A 27,941-nucleotide genomic window follows, 5' to 3' on the forward strand; every position below is an offset into this window, starting at 1 on the left:
TGTTTTTGTGTACATTGTGCATATGTCAAAAGAAGTTATTATCAAGCATGTGCCCAATACTTATATACTAGATATATTCCAGATCTTATTGTTTATATTAGTATTTTCCCTTATTAACCCTGACTTTAAGAATGAAGTTAGTGAGAGTTCTGAAGAATCCATCAGTGACAGCACAAGGAAGGTGAAACCAACACCACTCTAGTAGTTTCTGCTTTGATTTTGAGGGCTGCATATCTTACCAGTCTGAGAAGACATGCTAATTTCCTTCATGTTTATATTTCTTTGTTAATTAAAGCACAATTGGAAATGTGCTTCCTAGATAGTTTAATGTGTTAAGTCTTCAACTCAGAGAACTAAAAATGTATTTAGTACTGTGTTTCCCTGATACGCAATGTTAAGTGATCTCAATGATCTTCAGTTTGTCATTAGCCTAATGCCTTTGTTGACTCTGTATGATTTTATACCAGAGAAAGATTACTTAAAGGCTATAGTGGTGGTCATACTGAGGGCCCCAGATAACCATTATAAGAATGAGAGATTATGTTCAAGTCTTTTGAATTGAGTTTCCTAGAAACTAGATGAATATTCATAAAAATCACTCAACATTTTTTTTTGCTTTATCCTTGAAAACAAATGCAAATTAGCAGACTACAAAGACAGCATTTAACACAAATATTGATATAAATATTTTGAAACAGCAAGCTGTTAACTGTGAGTTCTGGATGGTGACCATCTTCATTGGGAACAAACACTGATAGTTTAACAGGAAATACAAGAGAGAAAGGAATTGTGAACTTTAGAAACTAAGAATTTCTCATAGTTCAACTGGAAGTTGTTCACAAATAAATAAGAGCAATAGGCAAAAAAGAGAAAGTCAGTTTTTAATATGCCAAATTGTGGGTATGGATCAATAGATTCCGGAATAACCAACAAAACCAGGCACACAGCCCATGTTCAATATGGCAGAGCTGCACAGGGATCTTGACAGAACTGGAGGCTGTTCTCCTACATGTGTTATTTTATCAGCACTATTCAGATTATGAAAAGTCAAAACAAGCATTTTAATAGCCGTTACTTCTCTGATTTGGTATTTTGGCAAGCATGTTGATGAATCTAAAAACTCATACTAAAATTAGACTAATGGTCCTACTAATGATAAATCCATTAGTCATTCTCCAAAATTATGAAAGACTAATATAGTATTTAAGGAGGTATTGCCACCTGTGACAACGTTTTTCCATCTATGGGAATGTAAGGGAGTCTTTATCTTTCAGGAGTATATATTTCAATAATATATTTAGTATTAAAAACATTTTTAAAATTTCATAATAGACATAGAGAATTTTTAACTTTGTAATTTGTACCATATACTTTACCATGAATCCCTTATGCCATAGATTAGTCTCATTTAAATTCTCCTAGCACTTTTATGGAATTCAAAGTGCTTTGAGTTCTGAGGTAAATAAATATATAGATTTGTGTCTTTTAAACATATTATCATGTTAAAAAAGTGATCTCAGATGTATTTTTTTTAAAGATTTTATTTATTTATTCATGAGAGACAGAGAGAGAGAGACAGAGACAGAGACACAGGCAGAGGGAGAAGCAGGCTCCATGTAGGGAGCCTGACATGGGACTCGATTTCGGGTCTCCAGGATCACGCCCTGGGCTGAAGGCGGCACTAAACTGCTGAGCCACTGGGGCTGCCCATGATCTCAGATTTAAAGGGAAATTGGAAATCATCTAGTTTGCCATCAAATTCAGAAATCCTTTCTACACAAGTCCAGGCATTGTAGATGAATCCTTCTTTCAGACATTTTATATCTCACAAGTCAGCCTATTACTGGAAATATATTTTCATATTGAACTAAAACTTACCATTTTCCCTAATTTTTTCCCTTTTTATAAATGTAGTACATGGTGGTTCATTGAAATTTGAAGACAGATGGCATGCCTTGCTTTAGGCTTCTGTCTTCCAATCTTGACCAACTCTTCATGATTTCTTCACATCCAGCATTTCTGCTGGATGCGGATTTTTTTTTTGTCAATGTTCACCACAAATAGTGACATCTAGAATTTATGCATCAAATGTAATCCAACTGAGGAACTTTAACTTCCTAAGGTCTTTCTATTATTTCATTATTTCTGCATACACAAAAAGTAAGATACTAGAAAAGGCACTACTCTTGATGTCATTTAAGATATAGAATCCCAGCTCAGTTCTACTATGATGTAGCACTTTAACCAAAAGCTATACATCTACAAGAGCCACACCCTTTTGTTTCTTCAGCACACACCTGCAGGGAATGCCAGCATTCAGGTTTCAATCTCTTAGGTGAGGGATCAAGGTTGTGCTCTCTGAAGAAACAGGACTTAGATTATAGTAACTTGTGGGTGTAGGCACAAGAAATCTTCTCTTACCCTTCACCCAGTGGCAGCAAAAGCATCTACTCCTTCAGTAGAGCAACAGAAGTTTCTTTGGAGAAACTAAAAAGCCTAAAAGAAAGACCTTTACATACTGGCACTTGGGCATCCTCTAGCAAAAGAAGTCAGCACCCCAATTAATCACCTTAAAAGCACCTGGAGTCCCAGGATCAAGTCCCACATTAGGCTCCCTGCATGGAGCCTGCTTCTCCCGCTGCCTCTGTCTCTGCCTGCCCACCCCCCCCTCATGAATAAATAAATAAAATCTTAAAAAAAAAGAATTTGGTGCTTCGATTTTTCACACTCATGTATAAATGAACACACACACTAGTTGTGTGAGGATAGATTCTAGTATAAAAGGGAAATGAGGGATGCCTGGATGGCTCAGTGGTTGAGCATCTGCCTTCGGCTCAGGGTGTGATCCTGGAGTCCGGGGCTCTAGTCTCACATCAGGCTCCCTGCATGGGGCCTGCTTCTCCCTCTGCCTGTGTCTGCCTCTCTCTCTCTCTCCATGTGTGTCATAAATAAATAAATAAATAAATAAATAAATAAATAAATAAATAAATAAATTTAAAAGAGGAAAATGAAAAAGGTTACTCTGAAGAAAAACAAAAAACATCTTTGAGGAATCTCAGAACTGAATGAATAAAACTTAAACTCTAAATTTCTGCTATTACCTATGCTGATTATTTTTCATTTGCCACACCCCATTTCATTTTATGCACTTCTGTGCCCTGCGCTTTTTAGACCAAAAAGACTAAACCCTACAAATTGTAACATTTTGGTGAGTTTTCAGCTAGACTTAATCTAACAGAAGACTGAAGTTCAGGAGGAAGAAATTTGAGGTATTTTTTTACCTCATTTCCCTCTCCCTTTTAGTGTCACACACCTCTGACAATAGCTGCATTCCTCTACAAGTATAGGTCAATGGCCAGGGTAGAGGTTGTAAACTTCTCCTTGGCTCTTACTATAACCATTAATGGAATTTCTTTACTGTAACTCTTTGACCCTGGCAGTAGCAACATCTCACTGTTGCCTGTCTCTGAATGCCAAAACATCCTTTGCTGCACCCTTAACTCTGCACATACCTCTGAATCATCCTTTAACTCCCTTTATTTGAAAAATAAATCCTGAAATGAATTGTTTCCTATCAAGATCCTAACTGCTCTAGTACTTCTAGAGAAATACGATATACTTTATTAATAAAATAAGAATGGGATGATATGAGAGAAGAAAAGATCCAAATAGTTTAAATATTTAATGCAAGTTAAAAATTATTGCTAAAGTCAAAATTTTAGTAGGGTCGGAAGGAAGTCTTTTAAAAATATAGAATGAAAGGACAAAGTCCCAAGGTGAAGGGAGCGGGGGCAGAAAGGTTTGAGACACTTAGCACATTACTTCTGGAGGTCCAACATCCAACTAATAACCACAAGAAAAAATAATAGAATAAAACAGGAGTGAAGAAATTATCTCATAAATAATATAAGAAAATATCTTAGAACTAAAGGATCCATTGATTTTTCAGGACAAAATACTCATAAAAGTAGTAATTCTGAGAAATTTCAAAAGTTCCAGGGGAAAAATTCAAAACAATCTGTAATGCCCATAAAACTGTACCACTGGGATCCCTGGGTGGTGCAGCGGTTTGGCGCCTGCCTTTGGCCCAGGGCACGATCCTGGAGACCCGGGATCGAATCCCACATCGGGTTCCCAGTGCATGGAGCCTGCTTCTCCCTCTGCCTGTGTCTCTGCGCCTCTCTCTCTCTGTGACTATCATAAATAAATAAAAATTAAAAAAAAAATTTAAAAAAAAAATTTAAAACTGTACCACTGAATCCACCAACATGATCAGATCAATGTCACATCTCCCTGAGCCAGTGATTGAGAATGGGGATTGGAGGTACTTATTACTGGCAAGTCAGCAGACCCCTCCAAAGGATAACTGGCTTGAGATCAGCCATCAGCCTTTCTTAAAAATGCACTGCAGTCCCAATCTCTTCTCAGTCTTCCTTCTTTCTCTTTTTCTTTTCATAGGTGTCAGGCTTACATTGTGGACTAAAGGTTTTCCCCAATTTTTCTGCTTCTACCCACCCCCCCATTAAACTTCTTTTACATCTAATTCCATCTTAGTATTTGCTTCCTGGTGGACTTGAACTAACACATGCTGAAAAAAAAATATATCTTTTTCAAAGGAAACAGAAATAGCTATCTTCAAAACTCTGAGGACAAATGATCTGCAACCTAGGATGTTTTACCAGCCAAGCTACTAACCAAGCTTAAGGATAGAATAAGAGATATTTAAAGAAGTAAAGACTCCCAAAATTTCCTTCCATGCCCATTATTATAGCAGTTGCTCCAGAAAAATGAGAAAATAAATCATAAAAAGACAACACAGATCTACAAAACTGAGTTCGCCCTAAGAGGAGGCAAGTTAAGAGATATCTCCTCAAGAAATCTGCATCATATCTAAAGCAAATGTAGTCTGTTTGGAGCAGGATGATAGAAAGGCCAAAGAGGACAGGCTCCAGAGGAAAAGGAGGCTTACTAGGTTTCCTGGTAATATAGAATACCTGGAAAACAACCAATGACAGATATAATTTTCATATAGGGCAGGAAGAAAAAAATAAGGAAAATAGACATTTATTTTAAAAATGGAATATGGTAAATATATTCATCCTTTAGTAATTGTCTTTGTAAGGAACTCTGCTTCTATAATCACGATAATGTAAACACTGATACTAATTTCTCTGAAAATATATGGAAGTGGAGATGGGAAAACTGTTAAGTTAAACCCTCATCTACCATATTATGTGAAAGTAATTAAAAGATTGAAGATGTAAAATCAGACAGTATCAGATAAACATATAGTTTAGAAACATTTGGTGTAAAAAAATAGCTGAAAGAAAAAAATGGTCACCACTAGGAACATAGTAGGGATATGACAAAGCAATTCTTTCATCTATTATAAACATTTAGTAATAGGTGTAATATATAATAATATGTACGTATTAGTCAACATATGTTCCTTTTCATTTTTTAAGATGTTTTCTTTATTTATGAAAGAGAGAGAGAGAGCCCAGGGGAAGAACAGGGGGAGAAGAACAAGCAGACTTTGCTGAGTGTGGACCCCAACACCAGGCTCAATCTCAGGGTCATGAGATTGAGCCCCACATTGGGCTCATGCTGGGCCTAAAGTCTGCTTAGGATGCCTTCTCTCCCTCTCCCACTGCTCCTCCCACTGCTTATGATTATATATATAATATATGCCATATAAAATATATGGCATATTAAAATAAATAAAGATGTAAAATAATTCCAATTTTTAAAAAAAATATATTTATGTATTCATTATTATATTTTTCCAACTTTTTACTGGGCTCCATTCTTTACTTTTCCTTCCAGTTCTCTGAAAGAAAATTTTTAGCCATGGTTTAATGTCATAAAAATACTGATGATTTAGACTGTACTCAGCAATTAATGTTTCTATAAATTCTTTTAAAATACACAAGCTAATTCATGAAATTTTATGTTTGTTTACTTTGAATTAAAGACAGCCTCACATAAAATTGAATGTTATTTTTATAACATCATAGGGAGGTATGTTTATAAATATTAGCTCTTTTTTTCCTTGTCCTTGATAATAATAGCTGTTACTGGTTGAGACTCAATTATATGCCCAGTGCTTGATGTACTGCGTGCCTCACAAGTATTCTGCAAAATAAATACTGCTGCTCCAATGTGCAGATGAAAAAAACCTAATTTCTATAAGATTAAGTAACTTGTTCAAGTTTACACAACTAGAAAGTGACATAAGCATGACTAGTCCACATCAATCTGATTCCAAAGTCAATGTTTCTAGCTATTTATGTCTTAAACTTGTTAGCTTCAAGCTTTCATGAGGTACTCAAGAGAAATAGAAACCTATGTCCGTGCAAAAACTTGTATATAAATGCTCATACCATCATTAATCATAATAGTCCAAAAGTAGAAACCCCTCAAATGTATATCAAATGATAAATGGATAAATAATATGTGGTTTTCCATAGAATGAAATATTAATTAGAAAGAAAAAGGAATGCAGTACTGTTATATACTACAACATCAATGAACCTTGAAAACACCAGGCTTAACATCAGTTGCAAAAAAACACATTGGTAAGATTCATCTTATATGAAATGTGCACAATAGATAAGTCTATAGAGATAAAAAATAGATGAGTGGTTGCCAATGGCTGATCAGGGTTGGGAAGAATGAGGGTGGGTCATTGCTAAAGGACATAGGATTTCTTTTTAAGATAATAAAAATGTTTTAAATTGATTGTGGTGATGGTTACACAACTTTGTGAATATACTAACCACAATAGAGTAGTGAACTTTAAATGGATGAACCATATGGTATATGAATTATACCTCAATAAAGCTGTTACAAGAAAAACAAAACAAATATATCCTTTAAAAAAACTCTAGTGATATACGAAAATATAGGTAAAGAATATTATCCATAAAAATCTTTCTAGTCAAATCATGTTATACAAAATCAACATGCTGAAAAACTTGGATTCACTTTGATGAATGACAAATTTATATTCAAAACAGCACTAATGTTGTATTAACAATCAAAAACTATACTGAAGCATTAAATTTGAAGGAATATATTACTTCTAGCTTAAATTTCTGTCAAAAAAGTCCATTTTCTGCACTTCAAGCTAATAATGTTTTATTAATGCTAGCAATCTGTAACTCTCTAGCTAATTTTTAATTTCATTATGTAATTTTCTTATTCATAACCTGGGGCAGTTTTTGCATATCAGGCTACATATTATAAAGCAACATGTCTACCAAGTGCAAACTCAGCTTCAAATTAATCAATTCCATTTATCTTTGTGATAGGTCCACATTTGGTTACAAAAATATATTCTTGTATACTTATACATATTTTTTTCACTATTAACTATGTAATAAATAAACTATTTCTATTAATAAAAGAGCATATAAATTAAAGTTAAGCCTAATGTTGTCTGGTATCCTACATAATTCAAATCAAATATATTCTGATGTAGAATATATCTTACTACTTTTTGTTCTGTAAATTATTTTACCCCGTTCAAAGATGAAGAATGCACTAGACCTTTTATTTTCTCTTTGAAATCCAGAAACTATACATTTTAATCCTTGCTGGTATAAATAGTCAGGATACATCAAAACTATTTTGATACAATATTAAAGTCTGAAATATAATCTTGAAAAGATATCACCAAAAATTCTGCCATAAGTCAATGTACAGTACAATGTACAGTAACATTTTTCCAAGGCAAAATGCTGAAAATCAACATGTTTATTGAACAAATTCTATACGCAAGTCATAGAGTATGGAAAGCATTCTATAAGACGGCTTCCAATAACTCCCACTATGGTATTCATCCTTTGCATAATCCCCTAAGTGTGGGATGGATTCAGTCTCTTGCTTCAAAAGAACAGAATACAGCAAAAAGTGATGAAATGTCACTTCTGACATTAGTTTATCAAAAGAATGTGGCTTCCATCCTCATGTTTTTTTTCTGTCCCCCTTGTTCACTTGCTAATTTCCAGCAGAGAGTTGCCCTACAGGAAAGCCTATTTGGCAAGAAACCAAGGGACTTAAGAGCAACAGCCAGAATAATGGAGGCTGGCATGAATGAGGATCTTCCCCCCAGTTGAGCTTTCATATGAGACTACAGCTCTGGCTGACAGGCTGACTGCAACCTCATGAGAGACCTTAGTCTAGGCATGGAATCCCTCCCAGATTCCTGGCTTACAAAGTGATGAGCTATTAAGTGTGTATTGTTTTAAGCTGCTTCGAGTGTAATTTGTTATGTGAGAAAAGATAACTAGAATCCTGATTCCAATGATCTTCAATGAAAAATAGAATAAAGAAATGTGAAGAAATAAACTATACAAATATTCTTCTATGAGAAGGAAAACACTATCTCAGTAAAATTAATGACCCCAATGATGCTTTTAATACTCACCAGACTATTTAAATATGAAAAATAAATCAAACATGCATGCCATAACACAAATGTAATCATGCCACTCCTCTTCTTAAAAGGAAAATCTGGGGATCCCTGGGTGGCTCAGCAGTTTAGTGACTGCCTTAGCTCAGGGAGTGATCCTGGAGTCCTGGAGTCGAGTCCTGCATCGGGCTCCCTGCATAGAGCCTGCTTCTCCCTCTGCCTGTGTCTCTGCCTCTCTCTCTCTCTCTCTCTCTCTCTCTCTCTGTGTGTCTCTCATGAATAAATAAGTAATATCTTAAAAAAAAAAAAAAGGAAGTCTACTTCAATGTTCTTAGAATAGCATCTAAACTCTTTAATATGCTCTAAAATGCCCTGTTTTGATATGGTTCCTGCTAAACTGTCTGGATCTATCTCTAACGGAACCTTCTATCATCTTCCATGCATCAACCTCAGTGAGATTTCCTGTGTTAATGTTCTAATTTCTGCACAATCTTCGGGGCTCAGTTTCACAGCCTCAGAGAAATGTCCCTAACTCCCAGGCTCCCACTCCTACTCTGATCAATACCAATCACTTTTGCCTAAGATGTTCCTCTTCTGTGCTTCTTCTATGGTACCCTGTAGCATACTTTCATTACATTTGTAAAACTTTATGTAACAGAAAGAAAACAAATGGTGACTTATATTAGGAAGTTAATTTTATTTTTCCAATTTTGAGATGGTGAAGTAAATATATCCCCACCCCTTCCTCTCTTAAACTGCCATAAAATAAGAAAGGTCATAAGAAAATAAAAGGAAACTCTGTCATCAGTAAAATTAGAAACCCTTAAGAGTAATATATATGAAGAAGGGCTAGCAAGAGTAGTGAAAATTCAAGCAGGATTAGAGATGTCACAGAGACAAGATACCTGAAGATGCAGATTTTAGAGAGAGACTGCCAGGTGCAAAATTAGGTGGCATACTTGGGGAAAAAAAAATATCAATGTCCTCCTTGCTCAGAATAATATTGTAGAGCAAAACTCAACTGTGGCAGATTTCCTGAACTACACCACAAATGGCAGGGGACATAGGACTAAAATGAAGAAATGTACAGGAATGCTAGCTTTGCATAGATCTCTAAGAAATAGGAGAGTGTAAAGCAATAAGCAGTCCTAGAACTGCCAACTACTATCAAGACAAACAACAAAAGCTAAACCAGTTCACATACATAGAGATATATTACGTTATCTGTAGGGCTATACTCAGAGCCAAGGGGACTTCCTAACACCCCCAGAGTATACCTTTTGCCCTTCCTCAACAATCTTTTTACAACACCTGATTTCAAACTCCTAGAAATTTCTTCAAAGAGGTGTCTTTTTGCATGCTAATAAGATGACTGTGCATGCTAATGAGCATGGGGGATGGCTACCAGGAGACCCAATCATGTGATTAGAAGGTTGGAAATTTTAGCTCCACCCCTCTACCTCCAACATCTGCCAGAATGGAGAGGGGCTGGAAATTGAGTTAATCACTAATGTGGTCAAATATTTAATCAATCATACCCACCTAAGGAAGCCTCCGTAAAAGTCTCTTAACTTAGAGAATTCAGAAATTTTTCTGGATTGCTGATACTTGAGGATGGACTGCCTGCCCCATCTTTTGCACTATGCATCTCTTCCACCTGGCTGTTTCTGAGTTGTATCATTTTGTAATAAGCCAGTAATCTAGTAAATAAACTGTCTTTCTGAGTTCTTGAGCAGTTCCAGAAACGACTGACCCTGGGTAGGAGGTTGTAGGAATCTCTGATTTGTAAACAAGTTGAACAGAAGTTGTGGGTAAAATGGTGACATGTCACTTGGGATTGATAACTTCAGTTTGGACAGGGGTGGGAATGAAGACAGTCTTGTGGGACTGAGCCCTTAACCTGTAGGAAATGATGCTATCACCAGATAAGTAGTTTTAGAATTGAGTTAAATTGCAGGACACCTAGTTGATGTCTGAGATTTCTTGGCTTGGAAAACCCACACATTTGGTGACCAGAAGTATTGAGTAGACAGAAAACAGAGCAGTATTTTTCCTTTCTGATTATCATGCCATATAATCTATTCAGTTCATCTAATAAATACAGCAAAAAATTGATAGCAACCTGTAAATTACAACACAAGAAAGAAAACTATAACTAATCATGTATATAAAAGTGGATGTAAATATCCTATATAAAATACTGATATAATTTACTAATAAATTAAAAGAATAATAATGGCTCAGTTAGAGATATTCCTAACACAGAATGATGATTTTAATATTAGTCTATTTCTTCTACTCCTCCAAGTTCAACAGATAGCTCAATCTTCTTGTGCAGTGCCAGCTATGTCCTCGAGACACAATGGTGAAGGTCAGAGTAAACAGATTTGGTCATATTGGGTGCCTGGTCACCAAGGCTGCTTTTAACTGTGGCACAGTGTATATTGTTGCCATCAATGATCTCTTTATTGACATCAACTACACGATCTACCAGTTCCATGGCAAATTCAATGGCACAGTCAAGGCTGAGAATGGGAAACTTCTTGGCAGTGGAAAAATGCCCCTCTCTATCTTCCAGGAGAGAGATCCTGCCAACATCAAATGGGGTGATGTTGGTGCTGAATACATTGTAGGGTCCACTGATGTCTTCACCACTATGGAGATGGCTAGGGCTTAAAGGGTAGAGCAAAAAGGCTCATCTTTTCTGCTGATGCCCCCATGTTTGTGATTGATATGAACCATGAGAAATATGACAACTCCCTCATGATTGTCAGCAATGCCTCCTGCACCACCAATTGCAGGCCAAGGTCAACCACAGCATTGTGAAACTCAGGACCATAGCTATACCATCACTGTCACTCAGAAGACCATGGATGGCCCCTCTGGGAAACTGTGGTGTGATAGCCAAGGAGCTGCCCCTATAAGCTTCACCAAGCCTGTGGGTAAGAGAATTCTTGAATTAAATGGGAAACTCACTGGCATGGCCTTCTGCATCCCCACCCTACAAGTGTCAGTCATGATTTAACCTGCTGCCTGGTGAGTACAAATACAAAGATATCAAGAAGGTGGTAAAAGAGGCATCTGAGTGCACCCACAAGGGCATCCTGGGCTAAAATGAAGACCAGGTTGCAAAGGGAGAGGCTTTGAGAACCCCACCTTGTCATGTAAATTACATCAGTATGGTACACAGTGCCTGTATATCTATTTAATATATCTATTAATAAAAATACGTTCTATAACATGTCAATAGGTCAAAAAGGAAAAACATCATATATAATTATTTTAGGAGATAATGGAAAACGATTTGCTGCATTCAGGTTCCAATTTGGCTTAAAAAGTCTAAGAAGGGGGGCCTGGGTGCACAGTCCATTCCGCTGTGGTTGAACCAACTCTTGGTTTCAGCACAGGTCTGATCTCTGGGTCATGAGATGGAGACCAGCATCGGGCTCCATCAGTGCAGAGTCAGCTTGAATTTTTTTCTCTCTCTTCTTCTGCCCCTCCACCTCATACTCTCTCTCTCAACAAAATAAATAAATAAACAAACAAACAAATAAATAAATAAATATTTTATTTAAAAAAACCTCTAAGAAAGGTAGAAAAAAAGAGTTAGTCTGTTATCTGATAAAGAATATCAGGCTAAAGCAAATTGTCAGCATTATTACTCTGGATTGCCTAGTAACTAGAGATACACACAGTAAAACCAGAAGAAAAACAAGGATGAATAGAAATACCTGTCCAGAAGATACAGGCCTTTTCAAAGCCAGCCTTTCACATATTTATCTCGAGAACCTTCTCCTATTGGGTGATGGGACTAGGCTGAAGCAAGAGAGTCCACCCCAGCATACCAGTTAAGGATGACTTCCTGGAGTCATAGAAGGGCAGGGTTGGCCCCTACAATGCCCTGCCAGTAAGCACATCTTCAACTTTTGTGCCTCAGTTATCTACATTAGTCCTAGCCCTGTGCAAACTCCCTCTCTTGCATATGCTGCTAGCTCTTTCTTCCAGACAGTGTCACATCTGCCATTTGTAGACAGCCAGCCCATCTCTAGGACTTTGGATTTCTTAAGGAAGAAATTAAATAGCAGTCCCCTGGGGATTTATCCAACTTCTCCAATGGACCAAATCCTATTGCAACCCTCCTAGATCTTTATTGCTGTTTCCAAAGAAATCAATATCAACAAATACCTGAAATTAATCTTCAAAGACCAGATCCTCTTATGCACACAGCATATGTGAGAAATTTAAAAGAAAAATCAGTTTTCAGATATTTCTTTTTTTTTATTATTTTTTTTTTTAAGATTTTTTTTTTTTTTTTTTTTTTAATTTATGATAGTCACACAGAGAGAGAGAGAGAGAGAGAGGCAGAGACATAGGCAGAGGGAGAAGCAGGCTCCATGCACCAGGAGCCCGACATGGGATTCGATCCCGGGTCTCCAGGATCGCGCCCTGGGCCAAAGGCAGGTGCTAAACCACTGCGCCACCCAGGGATCCCTGTTTTCAGATATTTCTTATAATATATATAACTTTAGGGTCTCAGGCAAAATCTTATTTTAACAATTCATTGTGCAATTGTTCTCTCTAGTTTAAAGAACTTTAGAATAAAATATGTGAAAAATTAAAACTACATAAGTCGTAACTGTTATTAGTTACTATTTCCTTTTTATCTAAACATATTATAAGCCTATGGTCACTTATATTTATTAGAGTGGGGCATACTACAGGAGGGAAATAAACTATATTTGAATTTATATGAAAACTTAATACAGGGATGCCTGGGTGGTTCAGCGTTTGAGCATCTGCCTTTGGCTCAGGGTGTGATCCTGGTCCAGGGATTAAGTCCTGCATTGGGCTTCCCAAGAGGAGCCTGCTTCTCCCTCTATGTCTCTGCCTCTCTCTCTGTGTCTCTCATGAATAAATAAATATAATATTAAAAAAAAAATCCTTAGAGTTCTCAGAGCTCATTAAAAAAAAAAAAAAAAACTTAATACATAGCTCTTTGGTAAAGTTGACTGAATTAGTGTTACAATAACTTTGCCTAAATCTACAAAAGACATCATCCTATAATCTAAATCCAGGTGTTTTCTATGTGTTCAAAGAAGCAAAAGTTGATAGTAAACAGTCCATTTTAATTATGTTCTATGATATTTTCTCCTTTAAGAGAAAGTTCTTACTACTGATTGTATTTCTCAAAATACATCTGAGGCTTATCATACTCAAATCTTTATCTATGGAATCATTTTACAGATAAATCCAACTCAAAATGAGATAATTCTACTGAAACTATTTTGCATAAAATCAGATAGGCCTACTGAACACATAATTAATTTATAGTCAAGAGTACAATATATTTAAAAATAAAACAAGAATAATTTTAAGGTGAATAGAATCATATGTCTATCTTATCAATTTCTACCTAAAGTAATACTGAGTCCTTGAAAATATTTCTAAATATGGAATTGATCAACATCTATTAAGTAACCTTTTTGAAAGTGTTACTAGCGAAATACTCACCTAATTGCATCATTGGTCTCTGAAACAGCTCTCAGGTACTCCTTCAAATAAAAATAGTTGAAGCAGTACTTCCGAATCCTATAGCCTCGCCATCGCCTCTGAATCTATTGAAGCAAATAAAAATATATGCCAGTAAGCATTTTTAGTGAAAACATAAACAGTTCTTTAAAATTAAGGTAATGATGAATGATAACTCACATCAAATAGTCTTAAGCTTTCCCACCTATATATATATATATGTGTGTATATATATATATATATATATATACACACACACACACACAGCTATAAATGTAGAGTATACTCAGATTTATTACAAAAAATCATAAAGATAAAACATACTTAGAGGTTATTATATTTTTAAAAATTATAATTTTTCATAAACACTAAATGTGAAATTACCTACTGAACAATTAAAAATCTGCTTTATCAATCTCTACCACTTTCACTTCCTGACCAAACGGATTTTTTAGTTTTCATAAACCATTGGCTTTAAGATTGTATTTGGTCTGATTAAAATCAGTTTTCAAATGGGCTTTTAAATTTTGGTGGTTTCAAAATCTTTAAACAAATGTTGTCTTAAATCTTCATCATGACATTTTCATACTTTTTTAACAGTAACAATAGGTAACATTTATTGTTTTTATTATGTGTGAGGCACTATTCGAAGAGTTTTACTTATATTTATGCATTCAATCTTTAGAATGCTTCTATGAGAAGTATTCTTATCTATAGACAAAAAACTGCTAAAAAGAGAAGTTATAAAATTTCCTCATAATTATATAGCCATTGGTGATGGATCCAGGAATTACATTAGGACTTCAGAACCCATTCTCTAAACCATTAAAATATAGAATTGGGACCAGTGAAATGGCACCTTCAGTGAACAAACATTTCTGTTTAAAGAGCCTACTTTTTTTTAGAATGGGGTGGAGTATGGGAGGAAGGCCTCAGAGAACAAACCTAAGTGGGCTACTTCTGCTTTATTATGCTCTAGTAATCATGAGAATCAATCTCTTTGTGTTTTATCTTTGTTAATATAATCTCTATTAGAAAAACTCAAAACAAAAACAAAATAATGCCTAGATCTTATTTTTGTGGAAAACAAAAAAACACAACTTCTTTAAAGGAGTATAAGAAACAAAATGGGAAAATATTAACTGTACATAAAGATTTAACTTCAATCTCTAGAATTTTATGGCAGTTTATATTATTTTTGAATTATTCACATATTATGATTGATTCTCTTTATGGATATGAAGTCCCTCCAGTGTTTTGCACAGTTAGCTAAGCTAGGAACACACACATACTCTAAACTTTCTTTTTTTCAATAGGAAAGGGTGATTAATATAGACACTCTATGCTTGTCTATTGAGTTTTATCCCAAAACCCTATGCTTTTTAAACTAAATATGTTGAGCCTAAATTTTTTTATAACTTGAATGATTGATCTATAAGAATAAACAGGAAAAATGTTTTAATTATATTGTGTATTTTTCTGTTTCAAAATATGACCATTTAAAAGGTATTTTACAATCTGAGATACAGAATGTGAAAATCCTGAAGAACTGTTCTGGTCAACCTCCTAGTATAAGAATGACTAAAATAACTGAAGATATGCAAAATAGCTTGTAAGAACAATTAAATCAGAGAGAATAATTCTAAAAAGTAACACCAAGTAGAAAAGCAAGCTAGTATAACAATGTTATAAAATGTCTTTCCAAATATTTTACACATGATCTTATCTTAGAAATTCATTAAATAAGAAAAGTTAATTTTTCTAAAGTTATATACTCATTTTAGAAACCATTTCCCTCCAATTTGGCCAAAATTGTATTACAGCTGACAAAGAAAGATGAGGAATTGATACAAACCACTTTCCTAATGAAAAATAATAATCAGTTGGAATATGTATATGTATATAAATCATACATGCAAATAAATGAATATTTTCCTGGCTCATGGAATTTAATCATTACAGTATCATTTTGAGGTAGAGATTATTATTAGCCTCATTTTAGAAGAGCACATTGATACTTAGAGAGGTTAAATAATTTGCCTTCAGTCATAGAGCTGGTGGGATGACTTCAAATATTACACCATACTTTTACTGCATGTGACGGTCATACAATAAAAGAAAAGAACACTTTCAGACAAAAGTACTGACAGAAAAATCCATCATCAGCAATAAAAGTGACTCAGGAAGAATGGAAAAATGTTAGGATATCAAATAGTGTTAAGGTAGGAACTACTTATAACATGAAAATATCATTAAATTTTAAATAAAATAAAATTAAATGTTCCAGAGAACATAAAAGATCCATGCTGGAGTACTAGAAGGTAAAAGGAAAGATGTTGATTTACATTAGGTCACACTAGGGTGGTTGGTATGCCCATTCTGAGAAAAGAAGACTGAAAGGACAAAAGTAAAACTGAATCCATGCCAAGAGGAAGGATACCTTAAAAAGCCAGTGGCATGGGTCTCCTCTCACTTCAAACCAGGCAAATACTAAAAACAGCACTAACCTTTTCCAGAGAGTCTACAATTGGTCTGTTCTCAGGGGATCTTCTAATATCCAAACTCCCTAGACATCTACCCAAACACAGGCTGAAATGCCCTTCCAAGACAAATCCTCTTATTCAGAATTGAGAATTAAAGCATATACTAAGAAAGTGACAGTTAAAGTAATAAATTAAAGTTTATCCACATTAATAATCCTGATTGATAATCAAGCAATCTTTATTTGTTTTTATTTATTGAGAGAGAGAGAGAGAGAGAGAAAGAAAGAAAGGAAGAGACACAGGCAGAGGGAGAAGCAGGCTCCATGCAGGGAGTCTGATGTGGGACTTGATCCCGGGGCTCCAGGATCACGCCCTGGGCTGCAGGCAGCACTAAACCGCTGCACCACCAGGGCTGCCCTCAATCAATCTTTAAATGGCTTTCATAGAGGTGGGTGGTAAAAGTAGAAAGAAACTGATTGCTTGACCAGGTAAAGATGCTGTCATCCAGTTGAAGTAAAGGATCTAAGATTTACTGAGTTCATGAATTCGCCAGGTATTACGTTAACTGCTTTAATTCTCAGGATAACCTTGTACATGAGGCATGATCTCCATGTTAAAAATGAAGAAACTGAGATTAAGTAATTTCATCAAGTTCACATAACCAGTAAAAGAATAAATGGCAAAATTAGGATACAAACTCATCTCTGTCTTATTCAAAAGCCCAGACTCTTTCCACTAAAACATCTTATGAACGTAACACATAAAAAGAAAAAGTATGTGTATCTGTTCTTTCATTTAAAAGATATCATTTTCTAATATTATAAAATCAGCTTAACCAATCCCTAATTAAGATAGAGTACAGTGGACAGTCTACTATACTTTCTCTTACAAGAACAAATGACATCTTCAATTTTGCCTAAATTTCCTGTTGGTATCCCAGTACTAGTAGATCAACTTTTAATTTAAAAAAAAAAAAAAAAAAAAGTTCTTTCAAGAGGCAAGATGACTTTTCATAACATTTCTTCTTAATTTCAAGGTGAATGGGTTATGACTTCAAAAAAAAAAAAAAAAAAAAACGACTAGCATTCATGTCCTTCAAAGTAATTAGCAACTTTCAGAAGTGATTGGTATAAAACAATTATTGTCATTGATCAGCTCTGAATAGATAATTTCAAACAAAGTCATTGTGTGCTCAGCAGATTACAGCTTGTTAACGGGCAAGTTCTAAATGACCTCTTAAGCTAGTCAAATCAATGATGCATATTCCTCATTAAGTAACATCAAAATGTAAGTGGTCTTATAAATAATGTTTATTTTAAGCACTAAAACAAATGGCAAAACCTTGATATATACCAAAGCCATCTGCTCATAGAAAAGATTTTCCCTCCATTATTTACTTTTATTCCTCAAAATTCATAGTAACATTAATGTTATCAGAAGAGAAAAAAATTGTCTTCTCACCTAAAATTTAAATGAAGACATGGAAAACAAAATTTCTATTACTGACGATAATCTACATAGTATCAATTCTCTGCATGTATTTGAGAGCATACTAGTAGAATTCTTACTCATTACTATACTCTTAATCATTAGAATGCTCAACATTCTAAATTATACAGTAAGCACAGAAAAGTAAGTTTACTAAATTTTCAAAGGTGTTTAAAAAACAGTAGTATTCAAATTTCATACTAGATGTCACTGCATTATCATGTCAAAAACATACATTTATGAATGGAAATCTTAGCTAGATATTTTTAACTAATAGAAGATTCTGGATAATCATTCCAAAGGCAGTTTCTTCTCTTCAATATTGTTTCCCCACTCAGTACCTGACTTGACACTCCCTTTCACTACATATTTACTTAATCATTTCACAATGTTATTGGTACGAGAAGTGGTAGGAGGGGAGAAAAGATATTCTTTGCATGGTAATAGAACATTTAAATATCCATCCATCATTAGGCAAAAGCTTGGGGTGGTCTATACGGTTCTTTTCCTCTTATTCCTTGGGCTGACATTTTGGGATAGCTTCCTCTGAGTGAATAGGACTGTGTCTTAATTTGTATTTCTAGAGCCTAGCATCATATCTAGTATATAAGAGACTTTCAATATTATTTCCTCAATTATTTCTTTAACTATTTCTTGAATTATTCCTGATAAATTCCTATTTAATAAGTCTATTCATCTAATCATGGAGTCATTATTCTAAGTGTACCTACTTCATAGTATTACAAATATGAAAACCAGATTATAAATAGAAGACTGAAATGGATCTTTATATATCTGACACATATTCAACTATTTTTTAATTAAAGCCACCATATAATCATTTCTTATATTTTTATATTTCAGACAAAAGTGGGAAACAAGAAAATGGTTATTTGATGTTTCAAGGTACATTAGTGTTTATAAATTAAAATTTGTATTCATAGATCCAGACCTCTAAGAAGAAAGAGTCAATAAAGTTATGGTTACTTTGCAAATTGGTTGTTTCTAAGTGATCTTTAATCTAGTGATCCTCTTGTTATTATAGTCTTTACTTTTCTTAGAGTGAAGATTTCTATCTGAACTAAAATATTTTGCGACACTAATTTCAAGACAAATCATTTAAAGTAACTGAAACAATAGGGGATCACCCAAAATACTCTAGGTTCCAGAAGAATATCATTACACAAGTATATATGACTGATCAGTAATATGTACAGGTTTCCAAGGTAAAAAAAAAATTCTCTTGAAATAATCAATTATATCTATAGCTTTTTTAAAACTTTGTAAGCTTTAAATTATTTCCAGTTTTCATTTCCCATAGGTTTTGAAATATGAAAAAGTCTAATGAAACATACGTTTTAAGAGATCTCTCAGACACTACACATTAGCACTTCCTTAAATTTGCATTAACATGATATTGTGCCAGTTGTCCTAGGACAGACAAGCAAAGGAGGCCTCAAGATGTAGAAGATAACCCAATGGAGGCTTTTCAAAGACTATAAGGAGCATATAATTTGCAGAGAGTTTACTTTTGTTAACTTCCAAACTCTGTAACAGATTATATATCCTCATTATGTTTAGTTTACTGAAGACCAGTATACTATAAGTGTTAATGTATAGAGAGATTAGTAGTTGAAAATCAGTCCTCAGGCGATGATGGAGGTCAAATCTTGATGCTAGCAAAAGCAACATGTAAAGGCCACAGCCTTCTTTTACAAGGAGAGTTTGTCATCTTAGCTATCCAATTCTGCCTGCAAGGGGAAGTATGTGACACTCAACTTGGTCTCCTACTGTCACTAAGTTTGGAATTCCCTAGTAAAATGTACTAGCAGCAAGATGCTCATGAATTTTGAGGACCAGGAATTCAGTGTACCAAGAAAAACAGAGCATAATAAAATTTCCACTGGAAATTTACCCTCAGTCCAGGGTTTACATATTTGTTTTCATCCAGATCCTGAGAGAAGGAAAAGACTGGCCGTCAAAGCAAGAGTACAAGTGGTCAGAAGTAACGGAACGGTGGGTTCCAACCCACAAGGATTCAATTTCTAACACTATCACTTACTAGCTGTGTGACCTTGGGCAAGATACCTTTCTGTGATTCTATTTCCTCATCTTTCTATTTGGAATCATAATGATACCTATCTCTGAGAGTTCGTTGTGAGGATTACAGAGAGGAGTTAAAATATTTAAAATACTTAGACTGGTGCCTGGAGGGTAGTAGCTGCTGTACAATTGCTAACTCTTACTATTATTTACTAATGGTTCTGACTTACTAAGATTTGGGAATATGTGGTATTGCAATCTTTTTCCTGTCTGGCCTCAGAAACATATAGCTCCCATTGGCCATCAGTTTGACCAAGGTATGCTCAGATATCTGTCAGCAATATATATATTGCTGAATATATATATATATATATATATATATATACACACACACACACACACACACACACACACATACTAGTGTAATAAGTATGAAAATCTGGAAACATTCTATTGGGGAAATAGGAGCTTCCAAGACAAAGGTGAGGCTGGATATACATTCAGTCTCTTGGGTGGGGGGGGATCTTCCCTTCAACAAATGGAAGAAGTATATGATATATATTATTCCACAGAAGAGGCTTCATCTTGGATGGGGTCAGCCAGTAACCAAAAGTCATAAGCTAGAGAAAATACTAAATGATGAGTATCATGGATCAAGGTACTGGTGAAAAGGAACAAGTAATAGACCCTCGGATAGATGAACAATACCACTAAACTATACTTTTTTGCCACCTGGGGATGTTTTTTTAGTGGGTTTTCTATACATACAGTAATTTTGCCTTGATCTTTATAGTACTGTTATTAGGAAGCTGAGTTGCTAAGCCCAGTGTTTGATGGACCTGAGGTGACACCCAAGTGCTTAATTAGATGCTCACTGGCATCAGAAATGGAGGGTCAGTTCTATGCCAGGCTGTAAAAGGACAGACAATTGTATAAGTGGAATGTGGAGAGAAATGAGTTTAGCAACTGAATCAGTTCATGACATTTGTATAAGATACTAACAGCTGTTCAAAAAGAGAGAACTAAAAAAAAAAGTTGGGGGCCAAATTTAGACAAGATCCACAATGGAACAGTTAAAATGCTGGAGAAAAGCAGACTCCTAATCTGGAGTAAAGTTGAATTAAAGACCAAAAAGGCAATAAAGTGTCACACACAGAAACAGGAGGAATAGGGCCCCAGGAGCTAAGATAAAAATTTATTGAGCAATTTATTGCTGTATTAATTGACTGTCACTGGCCTAGCAGCATTATCAGTAACGGGAATTTTGAAAAGGCATACTGTGGTTTCTGACAGCAGCTTATATCATAGCAAACCTCCTTCAAACCTTTCCATGTTATGATATTTTAGCAAGGTCCCAAAGTTCATGAGATCTTCCATTCACATGAGAATTGCACTAACCAAATAGTACCTTACCACATCCAGTTTATCTATACGACATTAACCTCATCAGATTCTCAAAAAAGTCTGAAAGGTCCCCCAGCAAAGGTTTAAATCATTTCTAACAAAGACACTGAGAGACTTAAAAAGCATTTAAAACAAATGACTTTTTTTTTTATTCCTTGTTTAGAAAAGAATGGCCCAACGTTCACTGATTTATTCAGGGAAATTTATTTAACTAGATACTATAAGCCAAGAACTGTAGATACAAAGATTAAGAGGATAGGATCTGGGCCCCAAGGGACTTACAGTGTGTGTGTGGGGGGGTAGATACAGGCATGTAAATTAGTAAGGATAATAAAATGTTACAGGTTCTATAACAGAAGTATGTCGATGGTAAAATAGGACATAAAAAGAGAGAGTGATCAATTCTACATAGGTAGTGGGATCGTAAAGTCTTTAGAGAAAAGGTGACCCTTTAAAAAATAAACGCAGCAAATCAGGATATGAATACCTATTACATTAAAAAATCATATATGTATAATTTATTCTTTATTATAAAAAAGTGACATCTATATAGGAATGGATAGGCTAAAAATATATTTTTTAAATCCCTCTCTTCAGGAATGCTCCACTACCCTCTTTAACAACTGATGAGAATTTGTTGTGCTAGGAGTCAATAGTAAAACATAATCTGTAATCAGCTCAGTATATAAGGCAAATTAAGACAGAAGTTTTTCTTTTCTATTGTATGTGAAAATCTTATTCAAGATTTGAGTGCAGATATATGTTTGAATATTATTGGCCATATTAATTTCTGGTAGTTACTATCATTCTTAGAAATTCTTCCTCCTGGACACGCACAGCCACCCATATTTAAAGTATTTAAGGGATAATTATTTTGAACGAGGTTACTCGGTAACTGATGGAACTAAAAAGACAGAGGTGTAGACATTAGAAGTAAAACTTCAGCTAGTGGTATCTCACCAGGATAGCAATCTTCAAATGTGCACAACATGAAGGTAAATGGACCACATACTGGTCTCTTCAGCCACTCACTCCTGCAGAAAGCAAAATCTTCAGAGTACCATCTTGCAAAAATGCACTCCTCACAAACAAATTCAGTTCTGGTCACTGTGATCAACCAATGCTAAAATTTAATCTTTGTTAGGTAATCATTTTGGCCTCCATGCAAGTAAGCCTCATTCCTCATGTTAGGAACATGAATTAAGTACCTAGTCTATTACCAAGTCAACTCATCCAAGCCTCTCAAGGCAGACTCTGATCATCTTCATTAGAGAAGTGTTTTTATTACAAATTTCTCATGGTAGTGTTCACATCCTCCACATAGCCTCACAGAAAGTCCTGTGCGGCTTCATGGATCAGTTCAAGACTTCTTCTGCCTCACTTTAATGGTCACTGCATCCCCACCTCTACTCTTCTCTCCTGGAATGTATCAAATGAAAATCCAGATATAGCAAGAGAGACTTTACTTGAAAGAACTATTGTAAGGGAGAGGGAGTGAATGACCATCACAATAGATGAAGTGGACTATGGCAGTAGGAAGAGCACTTTGACCATAAGATCTATTTTATTAGGAAGATGTAAACAAGGCTAGAAAGAATCTGATATGGGGAAGTGGGATGAAAGGATGGCGTAATTGTATAGTAGACCAAACAATGTTTTACCAGGAAGCCAGCCTATTCTCAGGGGGTGGCAGGATTATATGCTGGCTAAAGTTCAAAGACCCAGGGGAAGGAGAGAACTTTAACCACAGTTTGGTTAATAAACATGTTTTTCCAATTGTTTGATGGGGACAGGCAGCTGAGCTAATCATTTGTGAGGTAAAGAACAGAAATTTGCGAAGGGGGGTGCTGTCCTTGATCTGACATAGGTAAAGAAGGGACATATCTCATATCTGTGCCTCTAATCCAAGTCCTATGGTGAAGGACAATTTTTTTTTTTTTTTCAGTAGGCCCTTTCAGAACCCAAAAGGTAGGGAGATATTGTTTTTTTTTGGGGGGGGGGGATTTTTTTAATTTGTTGTTTTCCATGGTCACAGGACTCAGGTAAAGTTTAACATTGTTCACTAACATTAATCAAAGACAAGTTGATGGTCAGTGATGTTAGTAGGAAATGCAGCTGTTAGTATGATGTTGGTATAAGTCAAAAACTCTGCCCTCCAAGTAGCTTATATTGATGTGGGTTTCTTAGATATGCCTCATCTAGGTAAACAGAATCATGATTCAAGCCAGGTCAGAACTCAAGACGGAGATTGGGGGCTAACTAGCAAACAATAGAATGCATTTTTTCTAACCCTGTCTTCTGTGCCTGTATCTCCCCTGGTGATCTATGCAGACATCTAAGTCTTAGGACATCAAGTGCTTCACATTCAGTCATCTACTGCTTTTTACTTTGCAGACATACCTGACACAAAGTAAGCAGAAAAGAAAGAATCTAACAGTGATGAAGGCTCAGAAGTTAAGTCTTTGTAAGAACTATACAGAGAATCAAAATCTCCTAAATTCCCAGATTTAAGCATTCCCATTGAAAAAAAGAAAACCAAATTGTTTTCCTATACTACAATATTTTTAACAAGAATAAAGAGCCCATTGCAGCTATAGTATCTGCTTCTGGCTCAGGAAAAGAAGTAAGAAGATCTATTTCTCCCTCTTGCATTTTTCCTAAACCACAGAAGAGCAGAAAGGTGGGCAGAATGGCACCTGGGTGGCTCAGTCAGGGAAGCATATGCCCTTGGCTCAGGTCATGCTCTCCAGGGTCTGGATGGAGCCCCAGTAGAGCTCCCTGTTCACTGGGGAGTCTGCTTCTCAGTCCCTCTGTCCCTCTCATGCTCTATCTTCCTCTCTCTCAAATAAATACATAAAATCTGAAAGAAAAAAGAAAAGAAAAGAAGAAAAGAAAAGAAAGGAAAGAAAAGAAAAGAAAAGAAAAGAAAAGAAAAGAAAAGAAAAGAAAAAAAGAAAAGAAAAGAAAAGAAAAGAAAAAGAAAAGAAAAAAGAAAAGAAAAGAAAAGAAAAGAAAGAAAAGAAAAGAAAAGAAAAGAAAAGAAAAGAAAAGAAAAGAAAAGAAAAGAAAAGAAAAGAAAAAAGAAAAGAAAAGGAGACCATTCCTTGGGATAGGGACTCCATGCACACCCGTAACTGTGAAAAGCACCCTTCTCAAAGCAATATAAATAATCAAAATAATGTGATTTACCTGCCATAGTTCAGTACAGGACTTTCAGAAGGTATTTTACTACCTTGCTTCACCCAAAATGAAATCTATTATTAGTGGAAGTAAGAACTAATAGATGAATGAAAGAGAATATAAGGCAACATAAGTTTTAAGAACATTAATGAAATTCGCCAAAGTAATTTCTCCATTTATGATAGCTCTACAATTAAGCTATTATCATACTGTCTGAGACAAGATAAATAATCTTATTGTGCCCATTCCCAAAATCAGTGCAGAAACCAACCAGCCCCATAATCACTAGACTCAGCTTTCCATTAGGAAAATAACACATAAAAATGAACATAGAGATGATAGAAATAAAACTTCTAAGGTGGAAACTGCCTTTATTACTGCTAAATCATATGAATAATTTCTAATTGATTTGTATTGGGCTGGCATCTTATATTCCAGAACCATGTTCATCTATTTATCACAATATTCTATATGACATATGGAAACTAATACATTGCTTCATTAATATTTACGGTTTTTGTCTAGTTATGGCTCAGAGATATTTAACATTCTAAAACATAAGCACTGATAATTACATGTTTTACATTTTACTCTAATTTTTAATACTGCCAAGATTATTTAGTAGAACTAACTTTTTAACTATGTACTCTTTTCTCTCTAACCATTAGCATATCAATCAAATTTGCATTATTCTGGCTTGCTCATTTTATTAAAAGCGAATTCAGGGCACAATTGACTTTTCATTTGTTTAACAAGTGAAGAAATATTTACCCTGACAGCCATTGCGTTGTAGAGATTCATCTTCATAGCACAAGATGCTAACTGTGAATCAGAAAAAAAAAAAAAAGATGGCATATAGTTCAGTTACACAAAGACAGTGCAGCCTATTTTTACATATAAAAGATAAGAATCTTTATACATAATACATAATAAGAGTTCTAGGCTTAGAAAAATGAAATCAAACTTTGTATTGAAGAGATAGGCTTCCTAATACATAATGCAGGCTTAACCAGAAAAATCTATGGTAGTCAAACTAGGAGCTAATGGAGATATATGATCATAAAATGCTCTCCGCTGAGTTTGATAATCAATGGTGCTCTACTGAGAATAGAATAACAAAGCAGAAATATTCACAAGTGCTGGTGACACGTAGTATTGCATGATTTATTCACTGGGGTTCTTTTAGCCAAAACTCACAGAAACATAAAAGGAATTCATATTTCAAGACGTCTGGTTTAATGAAAAATTCAAAGAAATGCTGTCTTCAGTCGAAATCGTTCAAGGATATGGATGCAGTGATGGAGCAAAATTGTGCCTTCCAACCATCTGTACAAAATGTTATGTACTTAGCTGCCTCCTGAGTAATCCTTGGGAATTTTGTTTCATTTAATATTCATTTTAACACCATAAAATCATAAATACAATGATATCATGTTACAGCAAATCCCCTGATATAGTGAAGACTTCCTAAGGTCTTAGTTTCTTTCTAGTATAGACACATTTGTCTATTAACATACAAATCTCTGTTACACTACATAATCACTTAGCAACATAGCTTATTTCAAGGAAAATATTGCTTTAAATGAAGTTTCGACATCTGTTATATCTTTTAATTAAAAACATAAAATTAACATAATCCACGACAGTACAATAAAGAGTAAATGCAATGAAATATACATTTTAATACAAAATATTACTTTATCCATTTTTACTCAATTGAAATTCGCTCTACTAATATAACTTGAGTTTAGGTAATAGGTGCTGTGTTTCAGGCAAAAATCAGAAGTAAGTGCCTTAACCTTTTACATAGGGGTTTTCTTCCCTGCAACAAGCAGAAATTCATATAAAAGGGCTTCACTGTAATTAGGATTGTTTGAATTGCCTGGTCTGATCCAAAGCAAATTGTCTGTAGAGAGCAGCAGGGCTGGATTATTTATCAACAGTCTGAGCAATTAAGAAACAGTTGGCTGCAATATGTTATTTACAAATGAACACAATGACGTTACTTCATTCTAAATTCTTTCTTCGTCATAGCAAGCAAGGCATAATTCTTGGCATTTGAGGTGAATTTAAAAGATTTACTTTAATACCGTACTTCTTCAAGTCATATTGACGCAGATACAACAATTAAATGGCTTTATACAGGAGAAACATATTAAAAATTACCTATCTAAAAAGTTTGGGATCTGAAAGAGGCAGTGTTTCTTATCTTTATTATGTTGCTATTCAGTAAGCAGCACCAAGTGTGAGCTTTCAAGCCACAGATCTGAGTACAGGTCCTGATGTTGCTTTTACCAGCTGTGTGGCTTGGAACAAATTACTTAACACCTGCCAGTCTTGACTTCCATGCTCACAAAATGGAACAGTACATACTTCATGGAGTTTGGGTGAAGATTAAAATGAGATAAAATATTTAAGATGCTTGGGACACAGTTGATGATGATTATAAAAGGACTGTTATACATTTTGTAGCTAAAAGTATGTAATTTAACAGTAAAATTCCAAAATGTAAGAGGTTAAAATTCATTCTGAAGACGGAGAAGAGAGAGACCTAGCTTTTAAGTGAACGGATTCTGAGTTTTACAGCTAAAAGGTAGAACAGCACTTTGATTCCAGTGTATCATTCTCAAGTGAACCACTATTTGATATTGAATTTGTTTTGGAAAGTAACAAAAATATACTTATGTGAAAAATATTGCATGATCCCACTTATACGAGGTATCTTAAATAGTCCAATTCACAGTGATAGAAAGAATAGCAGTTACCAGGGACTAGAGGAAAGAGGGAACTTTTGTTAAATGGGTAGAGTTTCCATTTGAGATGGAGGAGAAATTTTGGAGATAGGTAGTGTTGATAGTTGCATAAAAATGTAAATGTACCTAACACCACTGAATAATCCTACAATTAAAAATGGTTAATATGGTATATTTTACGGTATGTGCATTTTATGATTTTATTTTATTTTTTTAATTTTCATTTATTTATGATAGTCACAGAGAGAGAGAGAAAGAGGCAGAGACACAGGCAGAGGGAGAAGCAGGCTCCATGCACCAGGAGCCCGACGTGGGATTCGATCCAGGGTCTCCAGGATCGCGCCCTGGGCCAAAGGCAGGCGCCAAACCGCTGCGCCACCCAGGGATCCCAATTTTATGATTTTAAAAACACTAAAAAATCATTTGTGAATATGAATTGTTCATTTCCATAAGCTATTTTTGAGACACATCTAGACACTTTAAAATCTTACAAAATTTCTTTCAGCTAAGTCTTTTTATTCCCATTCTAAGTAATGATGCTTTATTAATGTGTCTTTTTGCTTACATGAGGAGTTAATATAAATCATATAAAAGCTCTTGTTCTTAATATTATTGGCTAGAATTCTGTCCCCAAAATGTGTTTTT

The 27,941-nt window shown here is 34.9% G+C and overlaps 1 protein-coding gene across 3 annotated transcripts in view; it reads right to left on the reverse strand.

Annotated features, from left to right (window-relative positions):
• SPATA17 (spermatogenesis associated 17) overlaps positions 1–27,941 on the reverse strand; it is a 205,295-nt gene that overhangs the window by 151,946 nt on the left and 25,408 nt on the right. For all 3 annotated transcript variants that reach the window (XM_072814590.1, XM_072814589.1, XM_072814591.1), the window contains exons 4-5: positions 25,315–25,365; positions 13,928–14,031 (exon numbers count right to left, since the gene is read on the reverse strand). In XM_072814590.1, coding sequence (XP_072670691.1) covers positions 13,928–14,031; positions 25,315–25,365 — 155 coding nt within the window. The remainder of the gene's footprint in view (positions 1–13,927; positions 14,032–25,314; positions 25,366–27,941) is intronic.

Source organism: Canis lupus, chromosome 38, assembly GCF_048164855.1.
Source record: "Canis lupus baileyi chromosome 38, mCanLup2.hap1, whole genome shotgun sequence".
NCBI classification, from domain to species: domain Eukaryota; kingdom Metazoa; phylum Chordata; class Mammalia; order Carnivora; family Canidae; genus Canis; species Canis lupus.